The 22341-nt window shown below is 47.6% G+C and overlaps 1 protein-coding gene across 1 annotated transcript in view; it reads left to right on the top strand.

Moving 5' to 3' along the window:
- The first annotated feature begins 1614 nt into the window (after nt 1-1614).
- LOC146042457 (uncharacterized) overlaps nt 1615-22341 on the top strand; it is a 36578-nt gene continuing 15851 nt past the window's right edge. Inside the window, exons 1-2 of the mRNA XM_083162447.1 lie at nt 1615-1822; nt 4635-4739. Coding sequence (XP_083018573.1) covers nt 1729-1822; nt 4635-4739 — 199 coding nt within the window. The 5' untranslated portion in view covers nt 1615-1728. The remainder of the gene's footprint in view (nt 1823-4634; nt 4740-22341) is intronic.

Here is a 22341-nt window from a genome sequence, read left to right as displayed (position 1 = left end):
ATTACACCATCCGTGCTGCCCCAAGCTCAATGCCATAGGCCAGCAACAGAGACATACAGTGTATCTTTTAGTGTCAGCTAACAAGCAGGTACTGTGGCAGGTGAAGCCCCTGACAACGAGCAAGTACTGTGGCAGCAGCTCCCTGTCAATGAGCGGGTTCTGTGACAGTAGAACCCCCTGACAATGAGCAGGCACTGTGGCAGGAGAACCCCTGACAATGAGCAGGTACTGTGCCAGGAGAACCCCCTGACAATGAGTGGGTACTGTGGAAGGAGAACCCCCTGACAATGAGCAGGTACTGTGCCAGGAGAACCCCATGACAATAAGCAGGTACTATGACAATGTGTTATAATTAGTAAGGAGCAGTATGACCATGTGGGGCATAATATGGTAACAAGGGTATTAATGTGGGTGTAAAATATGATATCAAGACATCACTGTAGTGGCATAATGTGGTGCAAGGGGCATAACTGTGGGGTATAATATATTGTCAGAGCCTAGGAAATTAAAGTGTGGGGCATAATATGGTGCAAGAGGCATTACAGTATGGGACATAATATGGGGCATTACGGTGTGGGGTATAATAGTAAGGGGCACTATTGTGTCACTGTAAATTGGTCTTTTCCTGCAAAGCTACGCCCATCACTATGAGACCACGCCCATTGCAGCAGAGTCACTGCCCTTCATTAAATTTTTAGAATGTCTTTGGGGGAGGGAAAGGGTTCTTCAATTTTATTGTCTGGACTGGAAGGCACATTTTCTAGAAATGGAAATATGCCTTTGAGTATGGCCCCAGAGCAGGGTTGCCTACCTTCCTGGAATGGCCTGGGGGTTACCGAAAATCGGGTGTCCCCCCAGCCCCTGTAAAGGTGGGCAACCCTTCCAGATATCAGCGCCCACCCCCTCCCCCTATCTCCCCCGCTGCAGCGTTAATTTCCCATGATTCACGGTTTTTCGGGGAAGGGGCAGGGCTAAAGACGCAAATTGCGTCTACATCAGGCCCCCCCCAAGTGGTGTTGACAGGCTTCTTCTTAAAGGAGACTTTAAAAGTAGGCAACCCTGCTCAAGAGGCTAAGACACAGCTTTCAACCTCAAAGTTATCCCTCTGTTTGTTTTTTTTTGCATTATAAGATAAGAAGATTTCAGGCCACATTAGAGCGGAGAGTTTATAGCTGACAGAAGCAGCCTGCTATTGCACACCACCCTGGTAAACATTACAGATAATGGATGGCGCCCCTGGGCACATGCCCAGTACAATGCTCTCAAACTGCTACGGATTATAAAAAAAAAAATGCTCTTAAAAGCCAAAAAGACCATAAAAGTGATCAATGAGTCTTTCCCCCCACAGGCAGATGAGAAACAACAGCATCTGTGCCAGCTCTGCGTGAAACCTTGAGAATGGGAACAGTCCAGAATCAAAAAGTAATTTTAACAGCTGTAAAATTGTAAATTAAAATGGTTGAAATACTAAGTTTAACTATTAAATTCAAGTTATGCAAAAACTCCGGAGGATAAACTTTTCCAGCAAATTACTGTCCTCGCACACAGGAGGGGCGCGGGTCCCGCAACAACAGTTTTAATGTCCCTCCTCCCTCTACAGCTCAATAAGCACAACCATCTGCTCAGACACTCATTATATACTGGAGCCCTGACTAGTGACTGGTATACATAGCTGGGCTGCTTCTGTGGAGAAATGATGAAAGACCTCTACCTGGTGGCTAGTGATTAATGCAGAGCTCCAATCTAGCGTCTGGTACACGAGCACATTACTGGCATCGGATGGCGAGATCTACAGGGCGGGATGTTCTAAGCATCGCTTCTGGTAAGTTGGACATCCTGCCAAGTCCCGCAGACATACCGGGGTAAATTTAGTTCTACTGAAGATGGGATATTGCGCATAGCAACCAGATTCCATCTATTATCTTCTAGAAGGTGCAAAATAAATAAGTAGAATCTTATCGGTTGCTATAGGCAACATCCCATGGGCAGCAATGGACATCTTTACTGATTAGAGCATGTTAAGAACGTCTTAGCGGCTGCAGGTGGTGCTGAGTGTACAAATGTACCTGCATGCTGATGGCTAGCACATGGCAAATTAATCCCTTGAGTGTTGAGTGTTGCTAGGGCAGGACAAACCTACCAGGCAGTGGCATAACTAAAAGTGCCCCCCCCCCCCCAACATAAGTAAAGTTAACCCTCCCCCTGCCTTACCACTCCAAAAAGCCACTGTAGCAGGTTCACACACCTTGTCTGTGGTCCCGGCTCGCCTGTCTGCTCCTGGCTCCAGCATCTAATGAAAACGGACCATCAAAAAATGTCCTCCCCCTATAGCAGACAGTTTTCTGCTGTATGGGGGCGGCCATTTTGTGATGGTCCGTTTAGATTAGAAGCAGAAGCCAGGAGGGGACAGGGGAGCCAGGACCGCAGACAAATCTTCTGCGGGTCCCCGGCCACAGGCGTGGCAGGTGAGTTTCCGGCAGGCGGCAGTGACATTACAATAGCCCAACAGACCCCCAGCGCCCACACCTACACAGTGCCTCCTGCCAGCGTGGGGTCTGCGGGTCTATTGTAACACCACTGCTACCAGGGCAGGTTTGTCCTGCCCCAGCAAAACCCACCAAAGAACGTAGGTCGCCCCCTCACCTACGCTCCGGCATTTGTACACCGGAGCTCCCCTGCCGCTGCCCGAGCTGCCAGTCACAGCAGTTACCACAGGCGGTAGGCTCGGGGATGTTTGTGGCGGTTCAGGAGGATTCAGGTGCCTGAACTCCTGAGCGCTACCGAGTCCCCCCGAGCCGACCGTACCTGCCGCCTTCATCACTGCTGTGAATGGCGGCTGGGGAAGTGGCAGGGGAGCTCTAGCGTACGATCGCAGAGGGTGATTCGGTGGGGGCAGCAGGAGGGGGGGCAATGGGGGGGGGGGCTAGAGGTAGTGCGCCAGTGGTGCACAGCTTGAGGCACCACTGGCATGCACCTACTGCATAGTGGTATGCCCAGAAATTTTCCGGGACTGCCCGCTGCGGCAGGCATACCACCCAAAAAGTTAAGGGCCACTGTGACTTTGATTAAGGGCTACTGTGGATTTGATTAAGTGCTTGAGATACTGTATCTCATACACACACACACACACACCCACATCATAACTGCCTACCCTCCTGCATTCTGCAGGAGACTCCCTGAAATAACAGCAATCTCCCTCTCTCCCTCATTAGTCTAGCAATCTCCCCCATTTCACCTAGCCCACATTACACTGTTGCATTTTGGGGGAAAAGGGAATGAGAGACAGATACATTTACATTGAATCATCAGCACCATTTCCCAGCACTTTACCAAGGATAGTAGCTCTTACTAACTTTTAGGGGCTCATCTGCATTTGGATATAAGTCATTTTAAAATATTCCTCTCAGATGTAGCAGGACACACCCATGCTTCTAGGTGCCACGTTCACAATCTCTTTTCACAATCTCCCCATATATGGAACTAGACACGCCCTTTTGGAGGAGCATGACACTGAGAAGCACTTTTCTCCACTGGTCCTCCATGCATTAATTTCTAGGCAGGCTCCCTTCACCAGCAGAGGAAGACATCTCTGTTACCCGTCATGGTGCATATCTTCAGTATCCACAACATTTTGGTGTGTATAGAACCAGTGCCGGATTAAGGTCTGTGGGGGCCCTGGACAACAAAATTGTGAAACACCTCCTCCCCCCCCCCACACACACACACACACACCAGTCTGGGGCAGAGGCAGCGTTGGATCCAGGCAGCGGGGATCCCTGCAGTGGATGTGCAATCAGCGATAGGGTCCCTGCGACAGATGGGAAATAGTAGCGGTATTGGCGCCGCCAGTCAGGGACCCTGACTTCCAATCCTCTGCAGGGACCCCCTGCCCACCATATGCTGCCCGACCCTGCTGCCTGCCACCCACCTGCCACCGCTGCAGAAGTGACAGTGTGAGGGACCCTGATGTGTGGGGGTGACCTTCCCTGTCGCCCTGTGGTTAAACCGGCCCTGTATATAATATTGTCAGCTTGAACCCTCTGCTTTTCCTGGACCCTACATTACAGATTCTGCCATGGGGCTTCAAATTATTCAATCTGTTGTCCCGGTTTTCAGGGAGATCCGTTTCTAAGGTATGATGGCGTTCCTCTCACTATACTTCAATTGCAGCTCAACTTTTTTTTATTTCAAATCAATTGCTGCGGCTTACTGTGCTACAATTAGGAAGATTGTGTCAGTGTACAAATCTGTATTGACCTGTGATACATACGATATCCAGGCAGTGGGGATGCCAGTGGTCAGAAGAGCAACCCCGGCATCTTTATACCAAGAATCCCAACACAGACTCTGAGTTAACTCTCAAACCCTAACTCTCAGAGCCCCACCTCCCCCCCACCACACAGACACACACCTTGACCCTAACCCCATGGCATACTTACATTCGAGTTTCTGGTTGATAGGATTCCAAAGTCAGCATCCTGTTCCAGTTCAAAATATTGGCGCCGTGTTCTGACTGCATCTCATGGATATATTTATCTATCTCTCTAATATGTCATATATCTCATATATGTCATCTATCTATCTATTTATCTATCTGTCTATCTATAATCTATCACTTCTGTATCTTTATACAGGGCCACTGTTAAGACCGTGTGCTCTGGAACAGAAGCCATGGCTGCAACCTTTTCAAGCACTGAGCTCCATTTCCAAGCTTCCCCATACCGAGAAGGATACATCTGGTTAAGTAGTTTCAGATCATTAGAATAATGTGATGACATTAAGATAATGTTGCAGTGTCACTGGGTAGGTTAGGTGGGGTTCGAAGTGTAGTTCTAACCTCACCTTGAAGCTAGAATGGAGTATTCCCATTTTATTCTTGTAATTGATGAGTGGTCTCTGCAGTCAGAAATGTCCAAATGGAGCTCCTGTAGGTGTCTTTTCCTATGATGCTATCCTTAAGAATCCCAGATATTTGGAAGCCGATTTTATGAAACAGATGGACTTTAAGGAGACACGGCGCTCTCCTGCCAAGGGATTGCCTGGTAATTGATGGGTCCACTTGGTAAATGTTGGCTTGTTTGGTCCTGTTGTGTAAATGGCTGACAGGGAATAGGGAAAGCTGGCCCGGTCACAAATATTGGAGGCAGGTGAATAGTCCAAATGGTGGATGTCTGTGTTGGGAGTCACCAATGCGATTCACTTTGCAGCCTTTTCACCTTGAGTCCATGACTCCCAACACGGACATTAGGGCAGAGTGAAAAAACTGAAATTGAGAAATTCAAAATGGGCTAGTGTGGGAAAGTTGTGACTTTAATACTATGGTTCCCGGCATCCTGCAGTCAAAACTCCTCTCCTTAGGAGTCCCAGGATCAACATGCTCATGGATAGTGGACTTTCTAACTTCAAGGGAACAGGTGGTCAAAGCCGGCGCGTTCTCGTCCAGCACACAAACAATCAGTACTGGAGCCCCCCAAGGATGCGTCCTCTCCCCTCTGCTCTTCAACTCTCTACACGAATGACTGCACCTCAGCTAAGCAGTCAGTGAAAATCATCAAATTCGCAGATGACACCACTATCATCGGCCTAATCAAGCATGTGATGAGACCGCGTATAGGCATGCAGTGGAGAACCTGACACAGTGGTGCAGCAGCAACAACCTCGATCTAAACCCCACCAAAACAGTTGAGATGGTGGTCGACTACAGGAAAAAAACAAATGCACTAGCCCCGCTAACAATAGCCAACGCAGTGGTGTCGCGGGTTGAATCCTTCAAATTCCTAGGGACAACCATGTCCAGCAACCTAAGATGGGGATTAAACATAACCACAAACATCAAAAAGGCCCAACAGCGTCTGTTCTTCCTGAGGCAACTCAGGAAATTCAACATCCCACAGGAGCTGCTGTGAGTATTCTACACCGCCATCGTGGAGTCTGCCTTATGTTCCTCGATCCCAATCTAATATGGTAGCGCAAGCGAGAACGACAAACAAAAACTGCAGAGGGTAGTGAAGACTGCGGAAAGGATCCGACCTCCCCCTTATAAGGGATCTGTTCTCATCCAGGGTAAGGAAACGTGCTGAGAAGTTTGCAAAGGACAAGCTGCATCCTGGTCACAACCTGTTCGACATCCTACCATCCGGAAGACCGTTCAGGTCCATCCCCGTCAAAACGTCCAGATCCGCAAGAAGCTTCTTTCCGTTAGCCGTCCATCACCTGAACAATCCAATCAAAGCGAATGCAATTCCAATATCAACAGCCAAATAACGTGTCCCTACTTGGCGACCTGACCACCATAGTCGTAGCTAGAAATGAAATACTTGTAATGTCTTTATGTAATATATGTAACGTCCCCCCCCCCCTTTTCATCCCTGCTTGATGCTGCACTGTAATCCACAAAAAAATTCTACTGTGCGCAAGCATACATGGCCAATAAAGTTGATTCTATTCTATTCTATTGACCTGAATAAGAAACGTGCAAAAGTCAACATCTTCTGTTCTAGCAAGAGGTTTGAAGTTTCACTTTTTTGGTGAAAATGATGAAAACTGTGAAGATGCTCCGATCTAGTTAAAATTATGTCATGATGTCTTAGAGTGGTTTATTAATATACTTTAGCTTAGTAAAAGAGAGTACGAGCTTGTCCTAGTGCAAATCCCTGATAAATGACCCATTTTCATGGTTTCAATTGTGAATATGGTGCTTTCTCCGGAACGTGTTTTTTTTGGGAGAGGATGCTATGTAATTGATGTGATCAGGAAAAGAAACTTGGTGGAAAAAAAACAGGGTAAATCCCTTTTGTTTGCCTTTAATAGAATAGTGCACCTATGTGTCTTCTAATGTCCAACAAACTCTTTACTGAATGCTCCAGTAAGTTCAGTAACCAATGCATTACACTCTGTTCTTTAGGTGCAGGATTTTAAACACTTCTGTTTATTGTAGGGGGGTATCGCCAGAAAAATCTGCGACCCACCGCCGCCCCACGGCGACGCCCCTCACCTGTGTCCGGGCAGCACATTGCTGCGCTGCCCGGAACTGTGACCTCCTCCTACCTACACTATGATCCTCTTCCGGGTGCAGGAAGGAGGAGAGCCCGGCGCATCCTACCCTTCTGTTTATGCTCACTTCTTCCCATTCTGTATCACCGCTGTCTGTCTAACCCTCCCCTTTAGAATGTAAGCTCTCACGAGCAGGGCCCTCTCTCCTCATGTGCCTTTCTTAGTCTATATAAACCTCTGCCCTCCTGATGATTGCTCCAGTGTCCTGTCCCCTGATGCAACTATCCATATTTACCATGTACTTGTCCTAAACTGATATGTGTGCGCTATATAAGTACCTGTTATTAAAATAAAAGAAATACATCTCTAGTAACTACTACTACTGGCTTATTCCTTGGCATTCCTCAGTATTTATACTAGTTCCATATTACTGGGTACCGCTGCTACTGTGCACTGAAATCAAAATGGGAGTTATAGTAATAGGGGGCAGATCACCCAGGTATGGGCTTGGCTGGGGCCTGGTTAGGTTCCAAATCAGACAAGAAGGTAGAGAAGCACAACTTCTCACATGTGTTATTCATACAACCTTCTCAAGTCCCAGCGCCCACAAGATGACTACAGCTTAATAAGTAAGGTCAAATCTTTTGGGGTTTATTCCTGTGTGTAAAGGTGCCCATACAAGGTACAATTGCTGGGTCACACATCTCATCACACAGCTTAAAAAGTACAGTACTGTATGTGCTGCACATACTTTTTGTACTAGATTTCATCTCATCTCATTGCATTGCAAAACCTATGCAATGCGATGTGATGCCATCTAGTCCAAATTGTATACAATAATTGTATCATGTAAGGGCACCTTTAGTAAAGACATCAGCTACCAATTCCCCACTATTCTTTTAGTCGCATTGCATAGTCCTGATGTAAAATAACTTTCGTCATAAACATCATGTAGCTTAATGGCGAACACAGGGGCACTGAAACTCAAACCTTTAATCAATGTATGTTCAATGTGTGATCTTGCGTCTGCATTATTTCTGCTGATACTACATTTCATTTGATACATTGCATGCAGTTCAGGACCGTCTGATGGGAATATAGTTTGCAGCTACATAAATGCGTTTACCTATTTCATTTCGCCACGTGAGAAAAATACTCAATGGAGAAAATAGCATGAAACTAAAATATTTCTAATACCTTTTATCATTGATATTATCTTTACTTATTTGGTGCTGCAAGTATCTATCATTTTCTAGAATGCAACAGAGTAATGATTGACAGAATTATTTTATTTAAAAAAAAAAGGAAGCACCCCAGGACTGGTATGGGACACTGGGCATCACAGCTGGACTGATATGGAACACTGAACACCCCTTGCAGTAAAAGAAAACTACTTTTTTAATTTTTATTTAATAAAAAGGGTAGCACCCCAGGACTGATACGCCAGGGTTCGCAAATACGCGCTTTAGCGTGTATTTTACCCTAAAACGGGCACCGGGGACTCAGTTTTTCAAACTGAAGGGGTCCCCGAGGACGTGCTGAGCTGCGCCTGTGAGCCGCCGTTAGCCAATCACAGCAGCAGCAGCCGCCAGGACCCAATCATTACACAGTGGCCGCCCGGCAGCCAATCATTGCAAGTGCGCGCCCTGCAGTTACTAAAGCCGCGCGCCCTGCCATTTGTGAGAGCAGGTTCACGGTCAGTGTCTGTGCGGCTCTGCATCCTTCTGCCACCCCCCGTCCATTCTGCTGCTGAGAGCGGGGGACGGGATGCGATATGGCTGTAACAACTGACAGCCACTCTCGGCATAAGAGGTGAGCGGGCTGTCAGCTCAGTGGGGGACTGGATGTGGCTGGAAGAGCTGACACGCTGCTCAACTCAAAGCAGCGTTTCAGCTCTTCCAGCCACATCCAGTCCCCCCGCCTCACAGACAGCCCGCTCACCTACTCTTTCATCAGCTTGTATCAGCTTTACCAGCCCCCCCGGGGAAGCGAGCAACAAATGCGCCCCCACCCCTTTGGCAACCAGAATAACCCCCACCCCCGTGGCAACCAGAGTAACCCCCCTGGCAACCAGAATAAACCCCCCCTCCCCCGCGCCAACCAGAATGTAACCCCTGCAAGCAGCATGTAACCCCTGCAAGGAGCATGTAACCCCTGGCAACAAGCATGTAGGTAAGCAGCACTTATTTGCTATAATACATACTGGGCATTACATTGTGTGCTATAATACATACTGGGCATATCGGTGTGTGCTATAATGTGTACTGGGCATAACTGTGTGTGCTGTAATGTGTACTGGGCATTACGGTGTGTGCTGTAATGTGTAATGGGCCTTTACGGTGTGTGCTATAATGTGTACTGGGCATTACGGTGTGTGCTATAATGTGTACTGGGCATAACGGTGTGTGCTATAATGTGTACTGGGCATAACGGTGTGTGCTATAATGTGTACTGGGCATAATTGTGTGTGCTATAATGTGTACTGGGCATAATTGTGTGTGCTATAATGTGTACTGGGCATAACTGTGTGTGCTATAATGTGTACTGGGCTTTACGGTGTGTGCTATAATGTGTACTGGGCATTACGGTGTGTGCTATAATGTGTACTGGGCATTACGGTGTGTGCTATAATGTGTACTTGGCATTACGGGGTGTGCTATAATGTGTACTACTATGTGACCACACCACTTCCCCCCAAAAAACATGCCCTAAATTTTTAGCGCGCCTTTGGCGCGGACTGTCCCTATTTTCAACTTTATATAGTTTCTAGTATATATGTATCTTTATGCAAGTGGGCCAATTGATACTTACCCCCCCAACCCACATGTGCCATGCTGGGGAGAAGGGGAGAGGAGGCTTTATTCCGTTAGGACCCAGGAAAGGTCCGGTAGGACCCCAATTTTTAGAAGTGAAGGGTCCCCGGGACCCACTTTTTTGGGTGGTTTTCACGAACACTGTACGCCATATTAAGCAGCAACCCATAAATTATACGGCACACTTGGCTCACCCCTGGACTGATACAACACTCCTGTTATGATATGGCACACGTAACAGCCCTTGCAGTTAAAAATAAACACCTTTTTTAATTTAATAAAAAAAATGGGGGACAGCTCCCCTAGACTGATACGGGACACTGGGCGGTACAGCTGGACTCATTCGGGACACTGGGCAGCACAGCTGGACTGAAACAGGACACTTGCCAGCACAGCTGGACTGATATGGCACATTTTACACCCCTTCAAGTAAAAAAAAAAGAAATTTATTTATTTAAAAAAAGGTAGCACCCCAGAACTGATATGGCAGACTTAGCAGCAACCCATAAATTATACGGCACACTTGGCTCACCCCTGGACTGATACAGCACCCTTGGGGCGGAATGCTATATAGCAGAAATGCGGTAAAAACCCCGTTTTCGGGGTTTCTACCGCATTTCTATATGCTATATGGCGCCTCCGCAGTGTCAGCGCTGCGGAGGGAATCGCCAGCTAAAGCTGGCGAATCCCTGCAGAAGCCTATGGGCTTCTTACCGCAGCGCTGTTTGAGGGATCCGTCACGGATCCCTCCCAGCGTGCCCTGCGGCCGGCGCCGGGGTCTGCGCATGCGCAGATGGACTCCCGGGTCACAGACCCGGAAGTCCAGCGCCGGCACCGCATCGCAAGGGACAGCTCTTACCGCAAGAGCTGTCCCTTGCATGAATAACGGCATATGTTATAGCATATGCCGTTACTAATAATGCGGTAGCCGGCGATAATGGGCGCGGATGTTACAACATCCCGCCCTTGGTATGATATGGCACACGTAACAGCCCGTGCAGTTAAAAAAAAAAACACCTTTTTTTATTTTAATTAAAAAATAGGAGGCAGCTCCCCTGGATTAATATGGGACACTGGGCAGCACAGCTGGACTGATACGGGACATTAGGCTGCACAGCTGTACTGATACGGGGCAGCCTGGTAGTTAAGAAAATTTTTTTTTAGAGAGAGCCCCTTCGTTGTCCCCCACAGTAGTCCCATATAACAGCCCTCTTACTAGTTCCCGCATAATTGTAGCTTTAGTAATGCCCCCTTAGTAGTTGTTCCTTCAGTAGCTCCCTCTTAGTAGTTGTACTCTAGCCTTTACTAGTTTCCTGCTCAGTAGTTCCCTCTTAGTAGTTGTAACTTCAGTAGCTCCCTCTTAGTAGTTGTAACTTCAGTAGCTCCCTTAGTAGTTGTACCTTCAGTAGCTCCCCCTTAGTATTTGTACCTTCAGTAGCTCCCCCTTAGTAGTCGTACCTTCAGTAGCTCCCCCTTAGTATTTGTACTCTAGCCTTTACTAGTTTCCCGCTCAGTAGTTCCCTCTTAGTAGTTTTAACTTCAGTAGCTCCCCCTTAGTAGTTGTACCTTCAGTAGCTCCCCCTTAGTAGTTGTACCTTCAGTAGCTCCCCCTTAGTATTTGTACCTTCAGTAGCTCCCCCTTAGTAGTTGTACCTTCAGTAGCTCCCCCTTAGTAGTTGTACCTTCAGTAGCTCCCCCTTAGTAGTTGTACCTTCAGTAGCTCCCCCTTAGTATTTGTACTCTAGCCTTTACTAGTTTCCCGCTCAGTAGTTCCCTCTTAGTAGATGCACCCTTTAGTTTCCCAGTCAGTACAGTTGTCCCCCTTAAGCAGCCCCATTAAGTTAGGCAGCCTGTTAGTTCCCCCATTAGTTTGTCCCCCATTAGTTAGATTTTCTCCCTGCAGCTTTCCCCTCTGTGCCTGCAGACAGCACGGACACATTTCACATGCGGACTGAAGATGGCGCCGATCTCCTGGACTTTTATAGACTTCAGGTTTCATGAGAATCTCACATGGGGAATATAACGATCGGCCTTGTTTTCGACTCTAATTATTGGCGGGACGGAAGCGAGCCAATTGGTAACGCCTTGGATCAGGTAAGTTCGGGTGCGTTCGGATCCCTAGGATCCGAACGGGCTCATCCCTACTACAAACCCTATTGATTATCTGTTTCTAATCCCCTACTCCCATCTCCGTCTTTCATTATGGGTCTAATTCAGACCTGTTTGCTAGGCTGCGTATGCTCGCAGCCTAGCGGACAGATCAGCACCATCAAATGCATGCCCATCCCGCTGCCTGTTTCACCTGCATCCCCTTGCTAGCATACAAAGTGATGTGTATAAGAACATATACCCTCGCATGTGGCCAAAGGGAAGATAATTTATTTGATGGTCACTACCATAAAATGATTTCTCTCCCCTTTGGGGATAAAAGTCAGTCTGAACAGACATATCGCTGAAAAGGGGGCGGGCACTAATGTCATGTGATGCCAGCCGGCTGCTCCCAGCAGGCATCTACCCGCCTGCGTTCTCAGGGAAACGCATACTTGCCTACTTTTGACAACTAATTTCAGGGAGATTATACTTCGTAGTAGAATTTTGCCCTGCGCCCCATTGAGGGGGCGTGTCATGCTCCACCCGAAGGGCGTGTCTAGTTCCATATATGGAGAGATTGTGAAAAGAGATTGTGAACGTGGCACCTAGAAGCGTGGGTGTGCACTGCTACATCTGAGAGGAATCTTTTAAAATGACTTATATCCAAATGTAGATGAGCCCCAAAGCAGTTAGTAAGAGTTACTATACTTGGTAAAGTGTTGGGAAATGGTGCTGATGATTCAATGTAAATGTATCTGTCTCTCATTCCTTTTTTCCCCAAAAATGTAACAGTGTAATGTGGGCTAGGTGACATGAGGGAGATTGTTAGACTAATGAGGGAGAAAGGGAGATTGCTGCTATTTCAGGGAGTCTCCTGCAGAATGCAGGAGGGTAGGAAACTATGAGGAAACGCCAAGTGTTTTATGAGGACCCCCACAAAATGCTGGGAGTTCCCCTGCTCCAGCCTCCTGCCATCCCCCGCCCGCCCCCTCTGCAGCAAATGGCCAAAGCTGTTCACTCCAGGGGTTTGCCCATGCGCATATTCTCCTTCGGGTAAGGGCATGAATTCAGCCTCTACGAATGGGTCTGAATCTTCCCTATGTTTACAGTTATTCTATAACATTCTATTCTTAGCACTGTGGGCCACTCTGGACACCATACGACGCCCAAGAAATAAACGTTAATAACAATACTTGGTACTTGTGTATTATAGCGGCGCCCATCGCATCGCATACCAAAAGGCATGCGATGGTATGCGATGCTATATCGTGCGATATTGTACAATGTCATACAATTTTTTAATTGTATGACATTGTATATGGCATACAATGCCATACAATGCGATGCGATTAAAAATTGTATAAGCACCCTAATGGGTGCTTACAATGATAAATGCACCCCCACGCCACCCCCACCCCCACTATAAACGTGAACCCGAAGCATGGCAAGCACAGGGAGGCCGTGAGGGGCGGCGGTACGTGTCCTCCGACCTTTTCATACCCCCACTATCCACGTCGGCGTGGAGTTGAGAATAGAAAGTGTGGCGAGCGCAGCGAGCCCGAAGCGTGGCAAGCACAGCGAGCCCCACGTGGGGACGCGGATACCTGTGAAGCCCGCGAGGGGACGCCAATACCTGTGAAGGTATCCGCGTCCCCACGCGGGGCTCGCTGAGCTCGCCACGCTTCGGGCTCGGTGGCTCGCTGCGCTCGCCACACTTTCTATTCTCAACTCCACACCGACGTGGATAGTGGGGGTATGGTAAGGTCGGAGGACGCGTACCGCCGCCCCTCGCAGGCTCGCTGCGCTCCCCACGCTTCAGGTTCACGTTTATAGTGGGGGGGTGGCGTGGGGGTGCATTTAACATTGTAAGCACCCATTTGGGTGCTTAAAAGCACCCTTTAGGGTGCTTATACAATGTTTCATCGCATAGGGGGCAAAAATCGCATCGCATCGCATGCCATCGGGTGCATGGCATGCGATGCGATTAAAACATTGCGCGATGAACATCGGGGGCGCCGCTATAATACACAAGTACCCAATACTTCATTCTAGCCATGTTGCTGTGTTAATGAACATGGGGAAAACCACAGATAACTTCAGCTTTTAATTTTGTAATATAGCTGGAAGTACTTGTCAGACGTCCGTTGTACGTTAATTGGTTATTTCTATTATAATGTCAAAAATGTAGCAAACGAATACATTTCAAGCTGCAAGTGCCTTCAAGAAAATGTTTGTTTTGTGTTTGCTCATTGGCAGTAATTAAATGTCTCTTATCTCTCAGATAAGAGGAAAGTTTAATGCCATTTATTTATAGTGTTATCAGCGTTGCCAAGACCTTGCTAACGCTGGAAATGCTTCATAAACACCCTTCTGATTGCATTATTGATTTGCACATGACCAATTTTTGTTAATCTACATCTGCATTGAATAGATTGCTGATCCAGACTCGAAGGAACTTCAAGTCACTTCAAAAAAATTGTTTCATGGGAGAACATCGAACACTAGGAATGCAGGGATCCGGATGAAAGGGTCGACAATGTCTAGATAGACAGTCAATAGGTCAACACCAAAAGGTCAGCACATTTTACCGTTCCAAATCGGAGTCCACATGGATGTGAATGTGTGCAAAATTCAAAAGGATGAGACAAAAATATAAAAAACTTATGTCGACCTTTTGCTCAGTGGCGTAGCACCAAGTTTTGCACCCCTCGCCGGGAAACATTTGAGCCCCCTCCCACCCCGTAAATTTAACCCCGCCACCTCCCCTCACTCTGTGGCCACCGGCTGGGAGCCGCAGATCTACTACTCTGCGTCCCGGCACTCCTCCTGGCTCCTTGGGACAAAATGTCCATCGCAAAATGGCCGCCCACTTAGAGCAGACCGTTTTTAAGGATGCTATTGGAGGCCGCCACTGCCACTTAAAAACTGTCTGCTCTAAGGGAGAGGCAGTGTATGTATGTATGTATGCATGTATGAGGGAGACAGTGTATGTATGTATGTATGTATGTATGTATGTATGTATGAGGGAGACAGCGTATGTACGTATGTATGTATGTATGTATGTATGTATGAGGTAGGCAGTGAATGTATGTTTGTACAGTATTTATGACGGAGGCAGTGTATGTAGTTATGAGTAAGGCAGCATATGTATGTAATGTATGTATGTAATGTGAGACCCCACTCCCACCCATCTCTTTCTCTCTCAATCCATTGTGCACTCTTTCTCACTTCTCACATCCCTCCCTCTGGAGAGATGCCGGCGGCTGATCTCTCACATGCTGACAGCCACACACTCAGCTGGGCTCCTTCACCCCAAGCCCTGACCCCATCCCCCATTAATGGAGACCAACCGGGTCATCACTAATCTGTCACTGCCAGCCCCGGGTACATGTAGTATAATTCCCGGCCCCCCAACACCAGCATATATATATACATTTTTATATGGGGGGGGGGGCCACAAAATTTTATGGCAGGGGGGAGCAAAATTTATAGTTACGCCACTGGGGGCAGCCATATTGTGATGGCCTTTTTGTCCTAAGGAGCCAGGAGGAGCGCTGGGACACAGACTAGTAGATCTGCAGTCCCGACTCCCGGCCATAGAGTACAAACGCCGTGGCTGGGTAATGCAGGTATTGGCAGGGTCTGCGGCGCTTTTGTTACGCCACTGCTTTTGTTTGTGTTGACCTTTTCTCAACTTTGACCTAGTGCATGTCAACTTTTTGTCAATATCAACCATGTGTTGTTGACCTATTGCCTATCTATATAGACACTGTCGAGCTATCATCCGGATACCGGAATGCATTCGCCGCCATAGAAAAAGCCCACCGATTTCATAAGAGTGATCTGACTCTTAGCCAATGGCAGTGGCAGCTAATTGGCTGAGAGTGGCTGAAGTGTAGAGGACCACGAGGATTTCGTTATTTTCCAAGGAAGCACCTATCATCTGGACAGGTTTGTCTTTAGTAAATCACCGGCTAAACTCAGCAAAACACAAGTCTTCATTGATTTACCACTTAGGGGTCGATCCTATTAGGTCCGAAGGGTGCAAGGTGCCATTCAAGTGCCGTTTTCATGTGTTTATATGCTAAAAATGGCACCCCAATTAAGCCGATCTCGCACCCTTCGCTGAGCTGAATGATGAATCCGCTTAAAATTGCTTGCACCCCTATGGAGAAGCGAGCGTTTTGAAGCAAATTCAGCCCACCTACTGACACTTCACATGTGGCAGCCATTCAGGCCCAAGCACGGCCGGTCAGAGTAGTCAGGTCAGTGAGAAAGCAGAATAGTTAGGTCAGACTTCAGGTTTAGTGCAAACAGCATTTAAGAGAGTAAACTGATAACAGTGCAAGTTCAGGGCACGTAGCAAACAAGAGAGTACAGTTTGTGCAACATGGTCTATGATCAGGGCAGGTAGCAGACAAGAGTGTACATTAAGGGCATCATGGTCTATTATCAGGGCAGGTAGCAGACATTAATCAATAATCAAATTATAAACATTTTGCTTGCATTACATTCTAGTGTATAAATAAAGCTTGTTTCTGTCTCCAAGAGATGAAAGAGAAGGAGTTAAGCTCCATACACACGGAGGGATTGGTCACTCACTGATTAATTGCTCAGCGACCGACTTGCTAAGTGTCCTGTTTTCATCTGTGACCAGCTGATGAAAACGAGACACTCTGCCCTGGGAGGGTGCCGGATGGCACTGCGACAGTGGTGATCCCGCCAGTCAGTATCCTGACGTCGGGATCCCGACTCTCGGTGCTCCGACAGGGGGGATACCGACACACAGGGGCTATTCTCCCTTGCGGGGGTTCATGACCCCAATAGAGGGAGAATAGAACCTGTGGCGAGTGTAGCAAGCCACCGGGCCTGCTGCGCGGCGAGCGTAGCGAACCCGCAAGGGGCCTGTTTGCGCTCGACCCCCCCCATCGGAGCATCGGCAGTCAGGATCCCGACGCCGGAGGCGTATACCACACCCCCTGGGAAATAGCTGATCACAGGAGCATGTTTTTGCAACCAGCGACCACTGCAGGGCTGGTAGTGGGAGCACGCGACCGGCAAACTGTATGCACAGGGATATGGTCGCTCGGCAGCTTTAGATTTCTATGTTCTTTAAAAAGTTGAATATATATTTCTATACATATCCTCATTGGAATAAACACAGGGCACTGATAGCAACAATAAATTTTGAAAGAGCTGCATCGGGTTGTAGACGGGCAAGTGAAATTTCTTGACACCACTAAGAAATTATGGATTGGTGGAATGTAATGATAACATCAGTTTCAGCTGGCGAATTCACAGGCTCAATGTGATTCCCCCACCTGTGGTACCTAGCTCCTGGGGCACCCCTTTTGTGCCACAGACCCACATTGGTGGCCAGGGCTGCCTATTAAAACTGAATGCCCCACTATTACCTTCCTTGAGGGGGTTGCTAAGCAACCGCCCCACAGCAGCCAGGTCTGTGATGCATGGGAAGATGAGGAGACTACAAAAAGAAAAGACCTTGCAAAGTAGTAGTCTCACAGGGGGTTATTTTGGTTCACTCTTTCTGACAAATTCATTCTTAGATGGCCAAAACCATGTGCACTGCAGGGGGGCAGATGTAAAATGTGCAGAGAGATTTAGATTTGGGTTAGTTATTTTGTTTCTGTGCAGGGAAAATTCGGACTGCTTTATTTTTATATTGCAATAGTAAAACCCCACCCAAATCTAACTCTCTCTGCACAAGTAACATCTGCCCCACCTGCAGTGCACATGATTTTGTCCATCTAAGAAGGAATTTGTCAGAAAGAGTGAACCAAAATAACCCTCACAGGGACAAAGGGGGTTATTCTGGTTCACTCACAAAGGCACAATCACTCACAGATGGACAAAACCATATGCACTGCAGGTGCAGAGAGAGTTAGATTTGGGTGCGGTTTGTACTTCAAACTGATATCTATATTGCAGTGTAAAAATAGAGCAGCCAGTATTTACCCTGCATAGAAACAATAAAACACCCAAATCTCACTCTCTCTGCACATCAGCCCTACCTGCAGTGCATATGGTTTTGTCCATTAGAGAGTGATTGTGCCTTTCCGAGTGAACCAGAATAACCCCTAAAGTCCATACAAAGTAGTCTAACCACCTTTATAGAAAAGGACCCCCAGAACAGTTATGGTCACTTTAACAGTAAATATAGAGACCTGATCCTTGAGTGGTAATGGGCTGGAACTGAATGCACAGTTGTTCCATGTTTAAGAGACTTGCAGGCAGGGCCGCCGACAGGGGGGTGCTGTGGGTACAGCTGTCCTGGGCCCTGGCCTCTGGAGGGGCCCGGGCAGCTGCCCACAGTAACACCCCCCACCCCTGCACACCGCCTCCCCACCCGGCGGCCCCCCAGCCAGGCATGCACGATACACAGTGCAGCCTGCAGAGCTCTGAGCCTAGGACACAGAGGGGCTCGGCGCTCTGTAGACTGCACTGTGCCTGTGTTGTGGCTTGTGTGTTCACTGAGAGCGAGGTCAGCTGAGGTGAGTTTCGGGGAAGGGGGGGGTGCGGGTGGGGGGGGGTTGCGTGAGCGGAGCAGGAGGCGGCCCTGCTTACAGGCACTTTATCAAAAGACTAAGTAACTGGATAATATTCTGGAAGTTTACCGTTCGCCAGGTAGTGATTCATTACCCATTTGTGAAAGAACTTTCGTTACACTGAAGGTGCATACACACGGAGCAATATGATCGCTGCTGGCAATACTGTATATTGCTAGCAATATATTGCTCAGTGTTCCGTGTTCAGTTTTCATCAAGAGGCAGGGGGCTAAAAACAGGAGCGCGCACCCCGCGATTTATCGCCGGTGCACACTCCGATCGCTGGCAATATGGTCGCTCAGGGACCATATTACCAGCGATTTTTGCCCGTGTGTACGCACCATTAGAGATGAACTGACCTGCAGTGTATGTATCTATGCACAGCTCTACGTCTACACCTGCATTTATAAGTGGAGTGCAAAGGTAATAATTTAAGTTGTTTCCAGTAAAGAGGATTACAATGATATATTTCCCCTTAAACCAGGAAAAGGGAACATAATATTCAGTCTGCTAGACCTGAAGGCCACGTAGGCCATGCACTGGAGCTCATTTTGAGTGAATTACCATAATTGCTGGCAATCTGCCAAGTCCTGACCACCGCCAGCTAAAGTGACTTGAAGTGCACATAATAACTAAAAGGGGCTTGTGTCTAATTTGGGAAATGTACAGTAGGTATTGAACTGCATATTCATTTAAAGTTGTTGAGCCATTTATTTTATGATATTGCATATTGTATTAATTACAGTATGCCATTCTGTGACAGTGTTATTTATTGCATAGTGTCATACCTTTCATGACATATTACCCTGCTAAACCAAAGTTGCCTTTTAGCAGTGAACTACAATTATCCAGGGTAATAAAAGCCAGTATTCACCATCCACACGTGTGGTGACAGTCTTATTGTGTTTGGGGTCTTGTTCCTTTGGGGTTCCGTGTCTGAATCCCATAGAATTCAGGTGACAGGTGTTAGGACCATCCAGGCCGACAGAGGCGACAAGACTCTGCGTCTCAAGGTACCGATTCACATACCCAGGCACAGCTTTCTCTGCCCATACGCAGGGACAGCAGTGCCCGGACCGGGGCCAGAGTGATAAGCTGTGTCCGATAGACGTACAGGCTGATCATTCTGTAAAAAGAATATGATATTCCCCCTACCCAGGGTCTACTGACCAATGAGGACTGCCAGTCATCACAGCTCCCTGCATCTCCCATGGACCCCAGTGTAGTAAAATGATGCTGCAAAGTGGCAGCTCACTTTACAGCATGGGAGGTCACAGAAGTAGGAAGCCCCATTGACTAGCTGCCGTCGAGGAACTCAGACCAGTGATCCCCAGGTAGGTGAGTATGAGCAGGGGTGGTGGTGAGGTTTGCTGTGCAGGGGGTCATTATGACAAGGAAAGGGTTGCTGTGGATGGAGATAAATCAGCCCCATAGTGTAGCGCTGCCATTGCTCCTGTTTCTTATCACCAACCTGAAGTGTTTTTGGTCATTAATTCGGATCAGATTTGGTGTTTGGTTCGGTTTTGGAATTCGTTAAAATTGATTAAAACATTGATTTAAAAAACTGATAAAACCATGTAATATGGACCTAGTTACAGGCAATGCAATACATGCAATCCAATCATAGAAAACCAAGCGCCTGTGCTTTCGAAGAACGGAATGAGGGCCAGATGCACTAAACTTCAAAAATGATAAAATGGAGAGTGATAAACAACCAATCAATCAGCTCCTGCCTGACATTTTTCAAACAAAGGCCCAGATGTATCAAGCTTCAAAAAGTGATAAAGTGGGGAGTGATAAACAATCAGCCAGTCAGCTCCTACTTGAAATTGTTCAAACACAGCCTGTGACATGGCAGGTACTGTAGGTGCTGATTGGCTGGTTGTTTATCACTCTCCATTTTATCACTTTTGAAGCTTAGTGCATCTGGCCTTGAGTGAGATAGGAAGATTGTGTTAATGGATTGCCATCGACCATCGATGTTTACAAAAAATCAATGGTTTATGGCTGATGTCGAATAGTTTTGACATCGATGGGGGAGAACCAGATGGTTTCCCACCATTGATGTCAGGCTTAACTGAATAGTTTCATTTTTATTCTTTCATCAAGGGGCCGGGACATGGAGCATAGCTCCGCCCCCAACACCCGTGACACCCCAACCCCTCATGTTGATTGGCCCACAGGCCAATCTTTCAAAGCAAATGGATGACCATCTATATGTAAAAACATCGATGGTCATCCATTGCATACTTAAACACCATCGATGGTCAGTTGCACTTTTGCCATCGATGACAACCATCGATGGCAAAGGCAACGATGGCCATCCCTAAGTGGGTTAAACATCCGATACTGGGGTTTGCCTTAGGAAGAGCATGTGACTCTGCATCCAATAAGGATGCATGATTATAGGAGCTGATAATAGGAGGAGTCAACACTCTTGTTCCAGGAAGGGTGAGCTGCTTATCATTGTTCTGGTCCTTTTTGTGCTAGCTTTACTCACTTGTGATTATACTGTACAATTCTATATATTTTATTGTGTGGTCCTCTTGTCCTGTTTTAGCATATACATAGATGCAGGGTCTCCCTCCCCTTGTCCTCCGCGCGTCCCCCAACATGTTTCCCCGGGCTCCGCAGCGGGCGACCATGTGGCCGAGCCATGGATGAACCCCATCCTGCAAATGAGGTCCCCGCTCGCTAGCGTACACGACCATGGCGTGTGGCGGCTCCAGGCCGCATAGGGAGCACGGCGCCTGTAAATTGCCGCTCGGGTGCGCGGTCATGGGGGGGAATATGCTGGTGACTGCTCAGAGGAGGTCAGCGGGTGCCAGTTTCCCAGTTATGGGTTGGTCTGCTGACCTTGGGGACGTACACTTGGGGGAAGCATCCCCTGGGGCATGACCCTTCTCTGGCACATACTGCCTTGAGGCTCAGGGGTACTTGGCCTACAGCTTAGGCAGGGCCTGATTTTTCACTTGTCCAGTGAGGTACGGGCCTATGGGCGGCAAAGCATCCCCTCACTGGTGGAGATTCGTCGGAAGAGGGGTCACAAATCATGGAGGGAAGAGCAGGGCCTGGCACTCACTCAGCCTTCTCATCCATCCTGGACCTCTCCTGATCAGCGGCGGTGGTGTTTCACAGCGCAGTGACCTACCGGAAGCAGGTGGAACACTGGCAGGTACTCCCCGGCCATGCTGACACACAGGACAGCCGAGCATACAGATTCCCCCCCCCCCCCCCCTCTGTGGCTGGGGTGAAGGGGCAGAATAAAAAGTGGTGACTAGCGCCCCTAGGACAGACACTTAAATGTTCCGCCCCTGAGCCTATACCTGGTCACCATAGTAACCCTGTACGGGAATACATAGAAACAACATTAAGAAACCAGACATTTAAAATAGATAAAATATATACATCAGGCAGTGATCTTAGGTGAATACTCATAATATGAATTCCAAAATACATGTGTATGTAAATATTTGAGCAGAAATGGATAGAATCAATAGTATAAAGAAAGAAAGCAATGCAACCCTAAATTTTCATTCAATCCCCTAGGGAATAATGTATCCAATCGATGGATCCACCGAACCTCCCCCCCTCCCCCATCCCCCAATAGTACACAGTACACCTATAGCATCCAAATTTGAACATAAGACAATGTCCTGTGCTCACATTAGTATCAAGACCTGTCACATCAATCTTCACTCATTTTTGCTTGAGATTACTTCCCCTTGAATAAGCTGGCATGATTTTGGTGTCATAAAGGGCCGGTAAATCCCTGTCAGTACTGATGATAGGCAGTGGCAAACGCAGGATTCTTAGAGGGGGGTTCCAAATGTAATCCAAAATCTCCCTCTCTACAGCTCATACGGAGTAAGTACGGG

Source organism: Crinia signifera, chromosome 19, assembly GCF_055691185.1.
Source record: "Crinia signifera chromosome 19, ASM5569118v1, whole genome shotgun sequence".
Taxonomy (NCBI): Eukaryota; Metazoa; Chordata; class Amphibia; order Anura; family Myobatrachidae; genus Crinia; species Crinia signifera.
Note: the sequence above shows the minus strand (reverse complement) of the source record. Positions and strands in the feature narration are given on the sequence as shown.